The sequence below is a fragment of the Cnephaeus nilssonii genome (genome assembly GCF_951640355.1).
Source record: "Cnephaeus nilssonii genome assembly, chromosome: 3".
NCBI classification, from domain to species: Eukaryota; Metazoa; Chordata; class Mammalia; order Chiroptera; family Vespertilionidae; genus Cnephaeus; species Cnephaeus nilssonii.
In genome coordinates this window covers 57,338,287-57,358,385 of record NC_137074.1, presented here as the reverse complement: position 1 = coordinate 57,358,385, position 20,099 = coordinate 57,338,287, and the positions used below count along the sequence as shown (strand labels likewise).

At 40.4% G+C, this 20,099-nt stretch overlaps 1 protein-coding gene across 2 annotated transcripts in view; it reads left to right on the top strand.

Moving 5' to 3' along the window:
* The window catches only part of CD86 (CD86 molecule), an 81,700-nt gene extending 62,772 nt beyond the window's left edge, over window positions 1–18,928 (top strand). Inside the window, exons 8-9 of one of the 2 annotated variants that reach the window (XM_079767355.1) lie at window positions 15,225–15,345; window positions 16,928–18,928. In XM_079767355.1, the coding sequence (XP_079623481.1) occupies window positions 15,225–15,310 (86 nt within the window). In that variant the 3' untranslated portion in view covers window positions 15,311–15,345; window positions 16,928–18,928. The remainder of the gene's footprint in view (window positions 1–15,224; window positions 15,346–16,927) is intronic. The other variant, XM_079767360.1, reaches the window with a different exon arrangement.
* The last annotated feature ends 1,171 nt before the right edge of the window (window positions 18,929–20,099 follow it).

Sequence of the window (20,099 nt, the reverse complement as noted above, 5' to 3'; positions counted from 1 at the left end):
TCCCTCAACACCCACAGCCCACCTCTACCGTATTGCCACATTTGGTCATAACCAGGTCAGACAAGGTCCCTCCAGCTTCAGCACCCACTCCTTTTCTCAGCCAGGCTCTTATTTCCAAGAACTGACAATCAAAACCAAACTGACCCCAGTCTACTCTCTCTCTTACCCTGAATTTTGTCCAAAACATCAAAAGGCACAAGGCAGGGGAGGAAGGGTAAGAGATCAGCCAAAGGACTTGTATGCATGCATATAAGTATAACCAATAGACACAGACACTAGGGGGGTGAGGGCATTGCTGGGTGCTGGGGGTGGACGGGGAGAGGTCAATGGGGAAGAAGGAGACATATGTAATACTATATGTATTACTTTAAACAATAAAAAGTAAATAAAATAAAATAAAATTTTTAAAAAGGGAACAAGGAGATAAATAGAGAAAAGAAGATCTCTCTTACATTCTTTCTTTTCCTAACCACACAGAGGCAAGTTTAATCTCCAGCTTCTTATGTATCCTTCCATAGATACACTATATATATATAGTGTGTGGGTCTATGAGTATATATAGTGCATATATACATATATGTACACACACATATATGTATATATTTATTTTATCTATATGTGTTCCATATGTTTCATATATATATATATTTCAGTCAGATTTGGTTTTATTCTACACCTAAGCAACCAACATAAACATAAGGCTCTTGTTAAGAAGATTACAAACATACTTCTTTATTGTATCAGTTTTCAGTCTCATCCATATACCAGCATTCTTGTGGAACTTATAATAAAAGTGAGGTTCCATTGGCTTTCATCATCGGCACCTGTGTACTCCAAGAGGAAAAATACAAACATATACAAAGTCCTGCACTGTCCTTAGACACAAAATTTTGAACATGCTCCAATCATAACAAATTATACCCTAGGTCTGGTGAATAAGTCATTCTGAACTGGATTTCCTATTTCTTGCATTTCATATATTTGTCTTTCTTGACTTACTTCTTCTCTTCAGTTGAACATATCCACCAGTAGCTTTTTGAGAAAGGATATGTGAGAAGTAAATTTAATGAGATTTTGTGTATCTGAAAATATATTTATCCTACTCTCCTACTTAATTGATCATTTGTAACAAACAAGTGTAACATAAAGATTAGAGTGCCCATGATACTCTGACTAATGTAGTCACCAATAATACCAAACACCTTGGTCATTCAGGAGGATCATGGGTGGGGCAAGAAAGTATAATTACACAGGGGTCTCCACCCAGCTTCCCTTTTGGATGACACAAAATCAAAACACTGCCCCTCTGTGTGTAAAATTAAAGAGAGGTTTCTGGCTTGTGTGGACACCAAAGAAAGGGTGTCACTACTGTCACTACTTGCCCCCTGGAGAGGTGCAGAAAGTGTAACTAAGACCTTGTCAATACAAAAAGAAATGGACAGCCAGTTTGAAAGGGAATTGCCATGGCCTAGAGCAAAGAATATCCTTATATGATATTATTCTACAATGTCATTAAAATTCTTCCCAGATTTGGATTACCCCCATTACTTATAATAGTACCTCGCACCCTTGGGGATAAAAAAAAAAATCATCTTTTTGGTGCTTGGAGAAAAAGGTAACACATCTCTTGATATTTTAGAATTACAACAGCATAATACACAATTATCCCAAGCAAACTTACAAACTAATTCTTTGAATGTCTGGCAGCAATTTAAAGAGGACATGTAAGGATTTAATCCCTTCCATTGTGTAGAGGGCCTCCTGGGAAGGCACCTGAGCATTCTATATTGGTACCTCTTGCCCTTTTGGCCAAGAGGGACCCTCTTCTTACTATCCAATTGCTCGCAGCTGTTGCCTGAGCTTTCTGTTCATGTCGAGGGTGAAGCCTCGTGATGACTGGTACCATGGATCTGTCTCTCGTCCAGTGGGGCAAGCTGGGCCCTCCCTGGAGAAGGAACCCAGGTTCCCCAAGATATGTGATCAGTGCTGGGGCCCCGCCAGCAGGTGAGGGGATCCCAAGGCAGGTGCTGGGCATGGAGGCCACGGGGGCATAGGGTACCAAGGAGACAGAACTGAACCCTGCTTGGCCCCGGAGGATGGCTGGTTAGCTAGAGAAGGGTAAGATTCCTCAGGGAAGGAACAACCTAAGACAGGCACAGTCGCAGAGGGGCCATCAGGAGAGAACTAGGGGGTCAACAGAGGTGGGGCACAGACCCTCACCCCCCTAACTTTGCAGGGGCCTGAACCCTCACCCCTTCTGTAGGAAGTCTCTTGCCCCCATGGCTGCTTAACTTCCCATGCCCAGCTCAAATCGGGACCCGGGTAACAGACAGAGACTTGGCCAACTGCAGCTGCCCTCTCACTGCAACAAGAATTGTTTGAGTTGTCTTGAACCCATGGCATGGGGAAGAGGGTTTTTGATATTTAAATTCAGCCTACCACCAGTAATGCTCAGGGCCTACTCAAGAAAGCAAATAATCCTTTCCACTAATATTTACAGGGTAAAATAAGATTGTTGTTAGAGTAATAAATTTGACAGTAAAATAGTAGTCAAGTTTTCAGGATAATTTAAATTGGCTAATTGAAACAAGCGAATATTCTAGAAAAATTAATAGTACTGGACAAAAAGCAGTTCCTAAAGTGTTAACTAAAATTTTTATTGGTAGTTCATCTCATGATAAAATTGCGTAACATGTAATGAACCTAAAGCAGTCATATTATAGTGCAAAAAATTAAAATTTAAAATTTAAAAGCTATCAAGACTACATTATAAAATTGTCAAAAGCCTTTTAATATTTAAATAAAAAAGGGGGGGATAGTAGAAGAATATCATGTAAGGAAAAATATCCTGTAAGTAAATTACATCTAGAAAATTTGTACTTTAGAAAATTAATTGTAATGCTAAAAGCAAGACACCCATGAAAAACACACATGGTGTCAAAACAAGCCAGAGGAAAATCATTTCGGCAAAAAATGAAAAAGGATCGCAAGTCAAATTTATAGAAAATATTCCTTTATTATCTTTTGATCAAGAATATGTTTGTATATTTTCAAAAAACAACTCTTGAGACCATGTGGATTCTGGCAACAGAAAGGAATCGACAGGACTACTCCAGCCATGAAGACAGAAGAGAAGCAGTACAGAGATGGAAGACACTGATGTCGCCTTGCCATACTAGCAGTCAGCAGCTGTGCGTCACTGCAGGTTGCCCAGGACCAAACCAGAGAGGGTCAGACCTGCATTACCACCATTTGTCCACCATCCAGAACTGAAATATCATTGCTGACATGTGCACATAAGGAACTGTTTGACATTGAAATTGGGTCTCAAAAGAACTGTTGGCCCAGAAAGAAACTCACTACAGACATCATTATTCATTTGCCTTTCAGCATAACCATTATTGCTTGTCTCATTTTCGGTTCTTATAAGTGTATTTCTAGTAGCACATGATCTCATAATCTAAGGGAAATGATGAACAACATAGACTGATGAACAAGAACAGACCCAGAAACAAGGAGGCATGGATCAGACTGTCGGGCCTCAGAGGGAGGGTAGGGGAAGGTGGGGATATAGGGGAGAGATCAACCAAAGGACTTGTGTGCATGCATATGAGCCTAACCAGTGGTTAAGGACAACAGGGGGGTGGGGGCATGCGTGGGGAGGGGTGTGGGATGGGAATGGGGGGATGAGGACAAATATGTGATACCTTAATCAATAAAGAAATTTAAAAAAAAGATTAGAGTGCCCTGTACTTTTTAAGTGTTTTTATTATGAAAAGATGCCTTTTTAAAATATACACAAACTTATTTCAGATATAGAATTTGGAATTAGAAATTCTTTTGTCTCCAGCTTCCAGTGTTGCTCTTGAAATACCTATAGATGTTCTGGCTCCTTATCCTATATAATAAAAGGCTAATATGCAAATTGACCGAATGGTGGCTATGACATGCACTGACCACCAGGGGGCAGACGCTCAATGCAGTAGCTGCCCCCTGGTGGTCAGTGCACTCCCACAGGGGGAGGGCCACTCAGCCAAAAGCTAGGCTCAAGGCTGGCGAGTGCAGCAGTGGTGGCGGGATCCTCTCCCGCCTCTGCAGCAGCACTAAGGATGTCCGACTGCTGGCTTAGGCCTGCTCCCCCTAAGCCATCAATCGGACATCCCCCAAGGGCTCCTGGACTGCGGGAGGGTGCAGGCCAGGCTGAGGAGACCCCCTCCAGTGCACGAATTTTGTGCACCAGGCCTCTAGTCTTTTTATATGGAAGCTTTTAGGATCTTCTGTCTATCTCATTGTTCTTCAATTTTGTAATGAAATGCCTATTTGACCACTGTGGTTAGCACTGAGGTGGTACTTTCTATCTGAAAACATACATCCTTTACTCTAGGGAAATTTCTTGAATTGTTTCATTGATTTTCCCTCTCTATTTCTCTAATCTGTCATTCTAGGATATTGGATTTCAGTGTTGGCTCTCCTAGGCTGATCTTCCTCTTTTCTTGTCTTTCTGTCCTCTTCCATCTTTTTGTCTTTTGATCTGTTTCTTAAAGATTTCCATAATTTTATCTTCTAAACTTTCTGTTGTATTTTAAATTTTCTGCTATCAAATATTCATTTCCAATAGCTCCTTTTTGTTCTCTGAATATTTCTTTCTCTGAGGAGCCTGTTCTTAATTGTTTCAGTATCATCTCTTAACTCTCTGAAGATGTTGGTAGGTTTTTAAGTGTTATTTTTCCTGTATTGTCTCTGTATCCTCCAAGTTTTTCCTTCCTATTTGTTTGCCTTGGTCTATAGCAACTATGTTGAAAGCTTCTTGTGATGTCTGATTATCTTTGATTGTCTATTCACGAGTAAGAGTGAGAAACTAAAAATTTGTTTGGAGGTTCTGAGTCTATGGATTGGCTTATTAACTTTAGCTTTATTATAAAGGAATCTGGTGAGCCTTTTTAGGAAACCATCTCTAAAAGGTCTTTTCTCCTGGGCTGGTAGCTTTGCAGTATTTTGCCTGGAAGGTAGAAGTGTGGCTGTCAGCATTTTGGGAGCCAAATGAGAAGAGAGGTTTGTGTGTGTATGTGTTCCTCCTCATCCTGGCACCAATCATACTATTTCCTATTCGTATACACACAAGAACAATAATCTACATTAATAAAAGAGAAATATGCAAATTGACCGTACCTTCATGATGCCCACCAGCCAATCAGGAGTGAGTATGCAAATTCACCCAACAAAGATGGTGGGTTAATTTGCATACACAGGCGCCAAGCTGCTGGGGACAGGATGCTTGCGTCGTCGCCATGGCAACGACACAGGCATTCCGCAACACCCCAGCTGCTCCGGGCCTCTGGGCAGCATGGGAAGGTGGAAAGGCGGCTCCAGGCTAGAGGAAAGGTGGTGCTGGCAGCCAGGGGAAGGAAGGCTCATTCTTTCACGAATCTTCGTGCATCGGCTAGTGTATTTTTATAAACAAGTGTAACATAAAGATTAGAGTGCCCAGTACTTTTTAAGTGTTTTTATTATGAAAAGATGCCTTTTTAAAATATACACAAACTTATTTCAGAAAGTATGTCTCTAGCCTGACAGTGGTGCCAGCTCAGTGCTACTCATAGCATATGGCAAAGTGGCTTCTTCCCAAAATCTAATTGTATCATTGTTCTGAGATTAAAAACTGTGAACTCATGGCTTTGCTAAATACATAGAGTGCAGAGTAAAAGATCACTAAATTGTCCTAACAGTCTATTAGAAATGGAAGAAATGTAGAAAGCGTCCATTTTTTGTGGCAAATGAGAGCAAAAAGAAGCTTCGCCAAACACCAGAGAGCCATGACCAGAATTTAGGTTCCCAATCTTCAGACCAAGGTGCTTTCCACCTTACTCAGCCCCTCTGTTCTTCCCTGGAAGAGCTGGGAAGTGGGCATCAACACAGTGTCCTGCAGCCAGAGCATAGACTTTGGGTCAGATAGACCTGACACTGTTATAGTTGGCCTGTGATCTTAGGCAAATTACTTAATCTCCCTGATTCTCAGTTTCCTTATGTATAAACTAGAAGCCCGATGCACGAAGATTCATGCCAGAATGGGCCTTCCTTTCCCTGGCTGCCAACACCGCTTTCGCTCTTGTCCGGAGCCGCCTTTTTACCTTCCTACGCTGCTCAGAGACCCAGAGCGGCCGGGGGTGGGGCAGGACGCCTGTGTTGTCGCCATGGTGATGATGCAAACGTCCCACCCCGCCCCCAGCCGCTTGGCAGCTGCATATGCAAATTAACCACCATCTTTGTTGGTTACTCACTCCTGATTGGTTGTGGGTGTCAAAAAGATACAGTCAATTAGCATGTTTGTCTATTATTAGGTAAGATAGGCTTAATAAAACATACATACCTCAGGAGATCAAAGACAACCCAGAAGATATGAGGATTATACAAATGAAAAGAGAGGAGAAGAACCCCAACAAACCTGTAAATAGAGTGGGGTTGGAGGTGATGAGGGAGCATTAGTAGTGGGAGAATTGGAACAGGAAGCCATCATGAAGTAATAGGGGTAGGTGTGGATTTTCATATGACTCTCAGCCCAGAAGTCCCTGAACACCCTGCTGAAAGCCACAAATGCTCCTACAATCATTGCTACATCAGCATTACATGAAGAAGCCTTTCAGCATCTCAGCCCAGGGGACTTTTCCATCTTTACTGTCTGAGGCCAAAGCCATCTTTCTAAGACCTTCCTTATCTCCGCTTTGTAAGATTATTTCCAGACATTCCAAAAATATCTACTCCTCTGTTGATATTTTGCAAGAGCTCTGATCTTGCTAAATAGAACATAAAATTATAAGCAGTCAGGTTGAGATAAAAAGTGGGGGGCAGGGATCCCTAGCCAAGATTTTGAAAGACATCCATTTTAGAGGGCACTCGTACAGAAGATGGTTTGTTGGGGAGAGGAGTGTGTATATCAGAGGCAGGAAAATCAGTTAAGAAACTGGCACAAGCATGACATTTCTAAGAAGCTGAACTAGGCAAAGCCTCCTGACGTTTCCAGAGTGGATTCTGGTGCCTGGGCTCATTAGACCAGGGGCATGGCCAAGTACACTCCACTACAGAAGCAGATCCAAATGGCAGGTAAATGGAAACTCAAGGGAGTTGCTCTACGAGAGAAGGACCACAGGAATTCTCTGTACTCAATCAGAATGTGAGGAAAGAAATCCTAAAATATGATGTTGGAAAGGCTAGATGATCTGCTATAGCTAGAAGACTAAAAATAGTATTATACATCAGTCTTTGATTTAGTCACCACAGTGAAAGGTCCTTTTCTACATCACAGGCCCAGCATGAGTTAGGGCAAAGGTTAATTTCAGATATGAGAGACAAGAGACACAGAGCGGAAAGCAGGGGCTATTTGCTTCCTGATCCCTGACTATCAAAGAATTAAAATTCTTTCTTAAATTCATACTTGCAACCCAAAGCATATATGTGAAGTTTAAAATGTGCCAGGGTATGGTTACTTTGCTGACTGGTAGCACAAACTACCAGTTATATGCTGTTTCCACCAGTCTACCTGCCACTTTTTAACTGTACACATCAAGTATTTGCCCTCAGGCTTCAGACCTCACAACCTTTGTAAGAACAAGTGAGCTGTGTCCACTTGATGGGAAAACATCATCTATGTCATTTTTTAAAAGCTGATCCAAACAATCAAATCAGTCCTCTTTTTTTTTTTAAGGATTTACTAATATTTTCTCTAGTTTTAGATTTATTTATTGAACTCTTTTAGTGTGTCAGAATTTGAGACTCTATCAATTTTAAAAGAAAGAAAAGGATTGCTTTTTTAACATTAAAAATAAATCTGTTTCTGTGTCCAAACCAGCCATGCATATTATTAACATGTATGAGTGTTCTCAGGGTTTAAGTAGTCTTGGATTAAAAAAAAAAAAAGTGCTGTAGCAAGACTAAAAGATGGCAGGTCAATGAGAATTTTAAAAACTTTCATTGTCTCAAAATAATTGCTTATATCCAGAACTTACTAGCAATGGTTTGTTTGTAGCAGAAAATATCGGTGAAATATGAAGAAAATCTTACATTAGGGTATTAAGCGTTGGAAACAATTTTCAAATCTTCCCAAACCTATGTAAGGAAGAGATGTTGCATTATCATCATCTTCATCTCTATTTTTTTAGCCCACCATGTGCCAGGAAACTTATTAAACAGTTTACATGTATTATCTTGGGAAGAAGAGAAAAGGCTGCATCATCTTGTAGAAGTTTAATAACTTTTCTTGAGAAGCAAAAGGAGAACCAAAAAGAAAGCATACTGAAGTAAGATAGTATGAGAATATAGAGAAGACAAAAGAATTATGAGAGCAGTGGATTAGTGACCAACCATTTTGTTGTATTGGGGCAGGATGTGCAATGGTAACCCAAATTGTCCTATACTAAGGCTCTGGTATAAGTAATCATGAGGAAAGAACTGATGGGGAAGAACTGGTAGGACTCGGAAATCATTTATCCTAAAGAAAGAGAGAACCCAGGCATAGGTGTTTGATTCAGGAATCATGGAACTATTGTCAAATGGAGTAAGTAGATTTTGAGGAAACCAGAATATCTGTCACTCGTCTTATTGTCTAATTCACATTTAACCCAAAGATGGAGCCAGTCCTAAGAAAGTAGATCCAAGAGATGAATCATGGTGAGGTCAGGCAGGCCCCCCCCCAGCCACCCCTGAAACAAATCTACTCCTGGGCTCTTCAGTTATGTGAGCCAATAAGTCTTTTTTCTCTCTCTCCCTCTCCTCTCCTCACACCCCTTTTTATTCCTCGAGTTGATTTTATTCCTTAAGTCAGACTTTCTGTTCTAGACAACAAAATGTTCCTAATTGATACAGAATGGAAAAGCCTTGGCCCGGCTGAGACTAAAGGCACAATCGGTATTTTCAGGCCACTCTCTTTCTCTCTTCAACTTTATTTTTGGCTCAGATTTCTTGCCTGCTGATATCCTCTCCTACTACAGGCAGGTCCCTTCAATGCAGCTGGGAAAGGTGGCCACAAGAAGCTCCAGCTTATGTTGTCCAGAGTATCTTCTCTGTTGGATCCAGCAGAATATCCTTGAGAGGATGCTGATTGGGCTTGTTTAGGTCACAAGTTTATCCAAGGAGCTATGACCATGACTAGGGATTTTGGACCTTATTCTCTTTTGTTCCCTCCCCCAAATCCTAAGGGAACAGAATCAATCCAAACTTAAATACATGGAATGGAGGAAAGGTGGTGTAATGGTTGTTGGTGGTGTCCCACCCAGGACCCCGTCACCTGGCCAATGCACCTCTTCCCCAGGTGCTGTGAATGTTGACTGATAACCCACAGCTGCCCTCTCTCTGAGACTTGCCCTTACTCATACAGGATCCTCCTCCCCTAATTCTATGTTCATTTAAAACTTGGTGTTATCATCGACGGACACTTAAGTTGTTTCCTTGTCTTAGCAATTATAAATAACACTGCAGTGAACGTGAGGGTGCATATATGTTTTCAAATTAGTGTTTTAGTCTTCTTTGTGTAAATATTCAGAAGGGGATTGCTGGATCATGTGATGGCTCTATTGTTAATTTTTTTAGGAACCCCCATACTGTTTTCCATATTGGCTGTACCAAACTGCATTTCCACCAACAGTGCATAAGGGTTCCCTTTTCTCCACTTTCTCACTGACACTTGTTATTTCTTGTCTTTTTGTAATAGCCTTTCTACCTGGTGTGAGGTTTTTGCTTTTTTTAATTTCAAGAAAAACAATTTAAAATATAACATTACATACAATAAACATTAAATATTTCAAGAAAAATGCTTTTAAATATAATATTGCATGCAATAAACATTAATATTTTAAGAAAAAATATTTCAAATATAGTAATATTCCAAAACTGTACTAACATAGTATAATACCACAAAAGCTTTAGGAAATATTAAAAATCTGCAAATAACAGTATTACTTCTATTATATTCTAAAATATTTTTTTTCCTGACTCTATTTTTGTTCATCAGTTTATGTTGTTCATTATATTCCACAAATGAGTGAGATCATGTGATATTTATCTTTCTCCTACTGGCTTATTTCACTTAGCATAATGCTCTTTAGTTCCATCTATGCTGTTGCAAATGATAAGAGTTCCTTTTTTTTTACAGCAGCATAGTATTCCATTGTATAGATGTACCACTGTTTTTTAATCCACTCATCTGCTGATGGGCACTTGTTTCCAAATCTTAGCTATTGTAGATTGTGCTGCTATGAACATAGGGGTGCATATATCCTTTCTGATTGGTGTTTCTGATTTCTTGGGATATACCAGGTGTATCAGTTAATAATGCAGATTTTTTAATCAAAGAAAACACGATAATTTCAAGAAAAACATCAAAAGTGCTTTACTCAAAGTAATGTCCATCGCTAGCTACACATTTCCCCCATCTTTCAGGTAATTTGTGGATACCGTTCCAAAAAAACTTTTCTTGTTTTGAGGCAAACCATTTAGAGACCCAATTTTCCACTTCTTCGTACGTTTTGAAGTGCTGCTCAGAAAGTGCGTGTGCCATCGATCGGAACAAGTTGTAATCTGAAGGAGCAAGATCTGGTGAATATGGCGGGTGGGTTAATACTTCCCAGGCAAGATCTTTTAACGTGTCTTTAACTGGTTTTAAAGTGTGTGATGGTGTGTCATCATGAAGCAAAATTACTTTGCTGTGTCTTCTGGCCCATTCTGGTCGTTTACGATCAAAGCATGGTTCAAATTGATTATTTGTTGTCGGTAGTGATCAGTATTAATGGTTTCACCTGATTTTAGAAGCTCATAATACACCACACCTTCCTGATCCCACCAAACGCAGAGCATTGTCTTCTTTCCGAAGTGATTTGGCCTTACAGTCAATGTTGATGGTTGACCTGGATCAACCCATGATTTTGTGCGTTTGGAATTCTCAGAATAAATCCACTTTTCATCGCCAGTCAATTCGATGCAAAAAAGACTTTCTTTCATGCCGTTGAAGCAGCATTTTACTGATGACTTTTTGGTTTTCCATTTGTCTTTTGTTCAGTTGATGTGGCACCCATTTTCCTTCCTTTAAGATCTTTCCCATTGCTTGTAAACGATCAGAAATTGTTTGCTGAACAATGTTTAATCTTTCTGCAAGTTGTTTTTGAGTTTGACACGCATCTTCATCCAATAATGCTTGTAACTATTGGTCTTCAAACTTTTTCGATTGACCTGGATGTTCTTTGTCTTTCACATCGAAATCATCACTTTTAAAGCATTTAAACCAGCATTCACAAATATCTTGAGATGGAGCATGTTCACCATAAGCTTCCCGAAGTATATGATAACTTTCAGCAGCACTTTTCTTCAAAATAAAGTAATGAATTAAAATTTTCCACAAATGTTCTTTTTTTTGGCACGAAATTCGACATTTTTAAGTGTAAAAATGTCTATGATGTTAACACCTTCAGAAAATTTGGCATATAAAGTTTTGAAGCTTGTTGTCAATGCAACAAAATAGCATACATATCAAATCGTATATATATCAACATATGTGTAACTCCATCTATTGAAAAAAATCCGCACTATTAACCAGTACACCTGGTATTCCTAGAAATGGGATTACTGAGTCAAATGGGAGCTCCATTTCTAATTTTTTGAGGAAACTCCATACTGTTTTCCACAGTGGCTGTACCAGTCTGCATTCCCACCAGCAGTGCATGAGGGTTCCTTTTTCTCCACATCCTCGCCAGCACTTGTCATTTCTTGATTTGTGGATGATAGCCATTCTGACAGGTGTGAGATGGTACCTCATTGTCATTTTGATTTACATCTCTTTGATGATTAGTGACATTGAGCATCTTATATAATAAAAGCCTAATATGCTAAGGGTCCAGTCGTCCGGTTGTCCATTCAACCAATCAAAGCATAATATGCTAATGATATGCTAAGGCTGCCAACCACTCGCTGTGCCATGCACTGACCACCAGGGGGCAGACAGTCAACCAGTCAACCAGTCACTATGATGTGCACTGACCACCAGGGGGCAGATGCTCCAACCAATAGGTTAGCTTGCTGCTGGGGTGTGGCCGATTGGGACTGAGTGAGATGAGCCAGACATGCCTTGGAGCCCTCCCACGGTCCCTGCCCAGCTTGCCAACCTCTTGTGTCCCTCCCAGGCCCTGATTGTGCACCAGTGGGGTCCTTTGGCCTGGCCTGCACCCTCTTGCAATCTGGGCTGAGGGACCCTCCCCCCACCCAAGTGCACGAATTTCATACACTGGGCCTCTAGTGTTTTCATATGTCTCTTGGCCTTCTGTATGTCCATTTTAGAAAAGTGTCTATTTAAGTGTTATTGTATGTAACATTGGCAAATATGTTCTCCCATGCAGTGGGGTCTCTTGTTTTGTTGATGGTTTCTTTTCCGTGCAGAAGCTTTTTATTTTGATGTTGTCCCATTTGTTTATTTTCTCCTTAGTTTCCATTGTCCTAGGTAGGAGCTGTATCAGTAAAAAAATTGCTATGACATATGTCTGATATTTCGCTGCCTATGGATTCTTCTAAGATTTTTATGGCTTCCTGTCTTACATTTAAGTCCTTTATCCATTTTGAGTTTTGTGTGTGTGTGTGTGTATAGTGTAAGCTGGTGGTCTAGTTTCATTTTTTTGCACGTATCTGTCCAATTTTCCTAACACCATTTATTGAAGAGACTGTCTTGACTCCATTGTATGCTCTTGCCTTCTTTGTCAAATATTAACCCTTTGCACTCGCTTGCTTTTTTCTCGATGCCTTTATTCTAATGCTAACCGTGTTGAGTAACACTCGACATCCGAGTGCAAAAGGTTAATTGAACATACTGGCTTGGGTCAATTTCTGAATTCTCTGTTCTGTTCCATTGGTCTATATGTCTGTTCTTGTGCCAGTACCAGGCAATTTTGAGAACAGTGGTTATGTAATATAGCTTGATGTCTGGTATTGTGATCCCTCCAACTTTGTTCTTCTTTCTCAGGATTGCTTTGACTATTCAGGGTCTTTTTTTATTCACGTGAATTTTTGGAGAATTTGTTCTAGGTCTGTGAAATATTCTGTTGGTATCTTAATGGGGATTGCATTGAATCTAGATTGCTTTGGGTAGTATGGACATGTTAACAATGTTGATTCTACCAATCCATGAACATGGTATATACTTCAATTTGTTTATGTCTTTATCTCTTTTTTCAATGTCTTGTAGTTTTCTGAGTACAGGTCTTTTACCTCCTTAGTTAACTTTATTCCTAGGTATATTAATTTTTTTGTTGCAATGGTAAATGGGAATTTTTTTTTAGTTTTTCTTTCTATGAGTTCATTATTGGTGTATAAAAAGGCCATAGATTTCTGGGTGTTTGTTTTGTATCCTGCTACCTTGCCAAATTCATTTATTAAGTCTAGTAGTTTTTGGATGGAGTCATTGGAGTTTTCTATGTACAATATCATGTCATCTGCGAATAATGACAGTTTGACTTCTTATTTTCCAATTTGGATGCCTTTTATTTCTTCCTCTTGTCTTATCGCTATGGCTAGCACTTCCAGTTCTATGTCAAACAGGAGTGGTAAAAGTGGGCATCCCTGTCTTGTTCCTGTTTTTAGGGAAAATGGTTTTAGTTTTTTCCCATTGATGTTGGCTGTAGGTTTGTCATATATGGCCTTTATCATATTGAGATATGCTCTCTCTATTCCCACTTTGCTGAGAGTTTTTATCCAAAATGGATGTTAGATTTTGTTGAATGCTTTTTCTGTGTCTATTGATATGATCATGTGATTTTTGTCTCTCAGTTTGTTTACGTGATGTATCAGGTTTATTGATTTGCTAATATTGTACCAGCCTTGCTTCCCTGGAATAAATCCCACTTGATCATGGTGTATGATCTTTTTAGTATATTGCTGGATGCGATTTGCTAATATTTTGTTGAGGATTTTAGCATCTATGTTCATGATGGATATTGGCCTGTAGTTCTCTTTCTTTGCAGTGTCTTTATCTGGTTTTGGAATTTGGATAATGTTGGCCTCATAAAAAGAGTTTGGAAGTGTTCTTTCCTTTTCGATTTTTTTAAATAGTTTGAGGAGTATAGGTGTTAGTTCTTCTTTAATGTTTGGTAAAACTCCCATGTGAAGCCATCTGGACCTGGGCTTTTGTTTGGTGGAAGATTTTTAATTACTGCTTCTATTTCATCAGTTGTTATTGGCCTATTCATGTTCTTTTATTCTTCCTGATTCAGTTTTGGGAGATTGTCTTTTACTAAGAATTTGTCTATTTCATCCATATTGTCCAGCTTGTTGGCATATAGTTTTTCATAGTATATTCTTATAATCCTTGCCGAGCAATTTAATTTTTCCCAAGTTAGGGCTGTTATGAAAACTACAGGCCCAGTGCATGAAATTTGTGCACTCGGTGGGGAAGGGTCTCTCACCCCGGCCTGCGCCCTCTCGCAGTCCGGGAACCTTCGGGGGATGTCCAACTGCCGGCTTAGGCCTGGGGGGAGCAGGCCTAAGCCATCAGTTGGACATCCCTCTCACAGTCTGGGACCCCTCTCTCCTTACCGCCCACCTGCTCACTGCTCCTTACCGCTGGGCTCACTGCTCCTTAGCGCTCCCGCCACCACCGCTGCGCTCGCCAACCGTGAGCCCAGCTTCTGGCTGAGCGGTACTCCCCCTGTGGGAGCACACTGACCACCAGGGGGCAGCTCCTGCATTGAGCATCTGTCCCCTGGTGATCAGTGTGCATCATAGCTACCGGTCGTTCCACCGTTTGGTCAATTTGCATATTTTATACAGGATACTGTTGTTAACATTTGTTTAAAAAAAAAAAAGTTAACAGGCCAATAAGTGGGTGCTATAAAAATGGAGTCATTTGCCCCCATGATAGCAAACCAAAACTTAGCAACCTCTCCCAGAAATGTGAACTTCAAAAAATTAATCTGAAATTTCTAATTAGCACCAGTAAGGTAATTTGCATAATAATACCCTACCATTCTCTTTACCCTCCTCCCCTTAAAAAAGATGACCTGGCCCCAAACAATTCTTTCTTTGGTTTTTCAAATAACTTCCTTGCCCCACCCTCTTTCTTTTTATAAAAACCTTCTATTTTGTACCATTCCTTGGAACACCCTTCTAGTTGCTAGATGGGGTGCTGCCTGATTCATGAATCACTTAATAAAGCCAATTAGATCTTTAAATTTACTTGGTTAAATTTTGTTTTATAACAGATTTGGGGGCAGTGACGCAATCAAAGGAGATTTCCAGTGGCGTCAGGGAAGAGAAACATGGGCATGGAATCCAGGAACCCTTTTGAGTTCACTGTCTTTCTCACCATTTCTGGGGCTGTCTGTAAGTTCCTCTCAATTTTGAGCTCCACTCTCTTTGCATTTAAGCTCCCGATTTAATTGGCTTTTCCTTTCTGGGTAGGTCAGCTTGAGCTGGTTCAGGGATTCTCCCCAGAACCAAGCCCCTAACCTTTCAGACCACAATTGCCAGGACTCAGTAACATTGCTTAGTTACTGACAATATCGTGGAAAACCCTGGCCCTTGATTCTGCTCCCAGATTCCATGTTGGGAACTGTTGGTGTGGTAGCAGCTACAATTCTCCATTTGTTTGGAATCAGTCCACAGTTCCATTCCTATGATTTGCTGTTTAATTTCTTTCTCTAATCCATGGTTCCACAGGAATTGTTAGTGGTGTCCACAGAGCCTTTTCTTGGCCAGGACACAGTAATATCTCTTGGTTATTGCTGATATGTTTAGGTGCACAAATTTGTTTGTCTTTTTTTTTTTACAGATAAAGGTTAAGGGAAATGGCATCCTTTATATCCAAAAAATTTGACAACTGTAGTCCCAAAAACTGCAGATACTTAGCAAAATGGCAAAGTATTAACAATGGTCATTATAGGGAATATTCCAATTAGACAAAATTGTTCACTTAAGAAATGCACTTGAGAGCAAAGGATGCCAGTTAAACAAAAAGAAATGGTATGGCTACTTTAATTGATATGCAGAAGCTTACAAAAGCCTTCTTACTCCAAAGTGCTTTCATTGAAAGATTCATTGCAAAATGCTAATAATAAAAAATTAAAGATATGAAAGGTATCTAAAACAACACCTTAGGCCTCCTCATTATATCCTTCCCAGTATCAAAACACTGGCCCAGAAATTGATGTCTTAATTGTAATCAACTGGAACACTGGAGAAGAAACTGTCCTCAAGATCCTTTGCAAATTCTCCAATGCCTTCACACCTACCTTCAAAGGAGGGCCGCATAGAAGCCCCTCCTAAAATTGATGGGACCCTTGAGAGATTTTCTAGAAAACTGATATGCAATTCTCTTAAACAGACAACAGGAAACAGAAATATTTACTATTTGTCCTGGCTAAAACCTGATAAGATATTTGAAAAGAATTAATAAACTTTGATCACAAATTTGGTCAAATTGGAAGCTGATATTCAGAGCCTGGTAGGAATGTTTTTTAACACCTCCCCCCCCACCCCCCCGCCCCATGTTAAAACTAGGAATGAACCATTCCAACAATAAGTGGATGGGTGGGTCATTGCTTTGATATTATTCAGGCTGCAATCCAGTTCTTGGGGAACTGGAAACACTATCTTTGTCTTGCAAATCTCTGTAAAGCCAGAAATGTGGCTCTAGTGTTTCAAAGTTGACCTGCTAAAAATGACACACACACACACACACACGCACACACCCCCATTGCCAGACTTTTGCCATCCTGATGTTCTTATAACATGGTAACAGTGTGCTCCAAAAGTAGAGTGTTAAGATGGGTAAACAATGTCTGTAAATTACATGAACAGTCAGGGCTATGGGATACAACCATCTGCTGATCCCTTGTTGTCCATGCTAGTATGGCCAGCTCCTGTAAGTCTTTAATGTCTTATAATACAAGTCTATTGTCAACAGGTTAAAGAAGCCTTACCAGATCCCAATTCAAAGACTCCTGTTCATTACAGTCTAGAGCCTGGTGCTGGTATTCTGGAAGCATCGTGAGAGGAAGACAGCCCATGAGCCCCATTAGAAAGGCCCTTTCCAAGTGCTCCTGCTACAAAACTGAGCTGTGGATGTGCATCAGGCTCTACCTGACATCTGGCCCTGTACAGACACTGGAGACCTCCAAACCAAATTGATTAAGAAGAGAAGGAGCTGACATCAATTAAAGTGCTTCTGTTCAATCAAAGGATCAAGACCTCCCACTTCGCCCAGCTGGGTGTAGCTCAGTGGTTGAGCATTGACCCGGGAACCAAGAGGTCACCAGTTCGATTCCCAGTCAGGGCATATGCCCAGGTTGCGGGCTCAATCCCCAGTGGGGGTGTGCAGCAGGCAGCCAGTCAATGATTCTCTCTCATCGTTGATGTTTCTATCTCTCTCTCCCTCTCCCTTCCTCTCTGAAATCAATAAAAAAATATATTTAAGCAAAAAAAAAAAAAAAAACATTTAAAAAAAAAGAGAGAGACTTCTCACTTCAGTAAATTTGGAGGATTTCCACCTTCTTTTACTTCCTTTACTCTAGCATTGGCCTGGAAAGCTAACACCATAATGCATCTCGCAGGCCATTACTAAGAGGATAACCTTTCAGATTGCTGGATTGTTATCAAAGATTCCAATTTATACATAATTAATGAGCTAAGATTTTCCTCCACCCATTAAGAGTCCTCAACAGCAGCACCCATTTTTACAAGGCATTTAGGATGACTCTTTGTTTCAGGCTAGAAGAGTCTCTTCCCATATGTATTAAAAATCTAACTGACCCCTGGTTTGAAACAGGTATATGCAGCAATTCCTGAAAAATGAGTCTATTCACAGTTGCACCATAGCACACAGGCAGGCAATGCCTCTTAGATTATCTAACTGTAACCCTAACTTCACAAGTGAACTGGGATTCCTCATTGGTCAACTTCTCTGAATTTACATTGCTGAGTGAGAAAGTTCTTACCCGGAGGCTTCATTTTAAATTTTAAAAGGACCTTTGTCAGGTCCCTACTTCCCTGGTTTAGGAAAAAATACAAATGAGGCAGAAATCTGCTGTGAAAGCAATAGCTACCCCTCACGCCCCACCCCAATCCTTACATTCTCTAGCCAAAGTTGTTCTTGATAATAGAATAACCTTCTATTATATTTTTGCTGAGCAAGGAGGTGTCTGCTGTGTCCAACACCACCTGCTGTACCTGGTTCAACACTCCTGGGGAAGTTTAAACGCATGTTCACAGCTGCTAACTACTCAGCAAATGACCTCCCTAGGACTGGAGTACCTGAGAGGGAAGAGAACGTGACAGTCTTGAAAGTTGTGGGCCTGGGGTCATAGCCTCTGAGAGTTCCAAGATTCAGCACAACGTCATGACCCAGGATTACCACACAAAGGATCAGCAAAAGCTGCAAAAACTAGAGAGTGGTAGCTGAGAGTGGCCCTCATGCCTTAATTTTTTGTCCCATCTCTCAGGCTGACTTTGATCAAAAGGGTGGAATTGTTAAAAAAGAAAGAACAAGCCCAAAATGGAGTCATTTGCCCCCATGACAGCAAACCAAGACCTAATTGCCAGATCCTCTTCTAGGAATGTGAACTTCAAGCAGTTAATCAAAAATATCCTGATTAGCACTAGTAAGATAATTTTCATGAGATCCCTGCCACTCCTTTCCCCTTCAAATAAAAGATTACCTGGCCTGAAACAATCCTTTCTTTTATATTGCAAAAGCTCCATTGCACGCTCCCCCCCCCCCCCCCATTTCTGTCTATAAAAACTTTCCATTTTGTTCAACTCCTCAGAGCACCTTTCTATTTGCTGCCCAATTCACAAGTCATCTAATAAAGTCAATTGGGTCTTCAAATGTACTCACTTGCCGAAACCGGTTTGGCTCAGTGGATAGAGCATCGGTCTGTGGACTGAAAGGTCCCAGGTTCGATTCTGGTCGGGGGCATGTACATTGGTTGCAGGCACATCCCCTGTAAAGGGTGTGCAGGAGGCAGCTGATAGATGTTTCTAGCTCTCTATCATTCTCCCTTCCTCTCTGTAAAAAGTCAATAAAATATATTTAAAAATACATATATACTCACTTGAATTCTGTGGGTGTTTGTTTTGTGCTTTTTTTTTTTTTAACACATTCTTATACACATGTCCTGGTATACACGTACACTAGGGTTTGTTTATGGGGTCATGGGATATGCTTAGCTTCTGTTTAATAGAGAAAGGCAAACTTTTCCAAAGAAGCTTGTTCCAAATTAAACACCCACCAACATGTATGACAATTTCCACTGAAAAGTAGATTTATCCCTGCAGTATATAGAAATGACACATTTACCAGATCACTCACTGTATTAGTTTCCTAAAGTTGCTGTAGCATATTTCCACGAATTCGGTGCTATATTGCAGTAAATACGATGAAAACCAAGAACAGGTACCGTGAGACAGAATGGGCATTGGAGCTTCACTGTGCCTGGCCCACCTCCAGGCCAGCTCTCATCATGCCTTGTTCTAATTGTCTGAACCTTGGGGTTTTTATGCCTTGGCCACCAATTCATATTTTGCCTGACAGCATTTCTCTCTGAACCATCATCCCTAACATAGATAAACTCCAGGTTTGACTCCATTTCCCTCACTTCTGGCCACCCTGCTGACTTAGCATGGGTATGAGTCATTCTTGCTCTGAGAAACAAAGTTCTGAGAAAAATGAGCCAACAAACCGGTGACAGAAAAAGAAAACTCCTAACGCAAGGGATTTGGAGCAGGTAGGGGTGGAAAAATCACTTTGGAATTATCAGATGAACCTGATCCAGATAAAATACTCCGTGCTCAGATGAACAAACAGATAGGGAAGTAAATAAAAGTACATTTGAGTACTGTTTGAAACAGTGGTGTGGAAATGCCTCCTATACCTTGAGAAAGGCCCTCACAGTTACAATAGAAATCTTGTCACAAAACCAAACCTAAATGTATGGACTGGGACAAAATTAGAAGACAGAATATGCAGCTAATTAATCCAAATTTTCCCTATCACCATAGTCTGGAAAATAAACCATTATATCCTACAGGTTTCAGGATCTTAGAAGTCCTAAAATGACAGGAAAGGACATTCTGGTGTC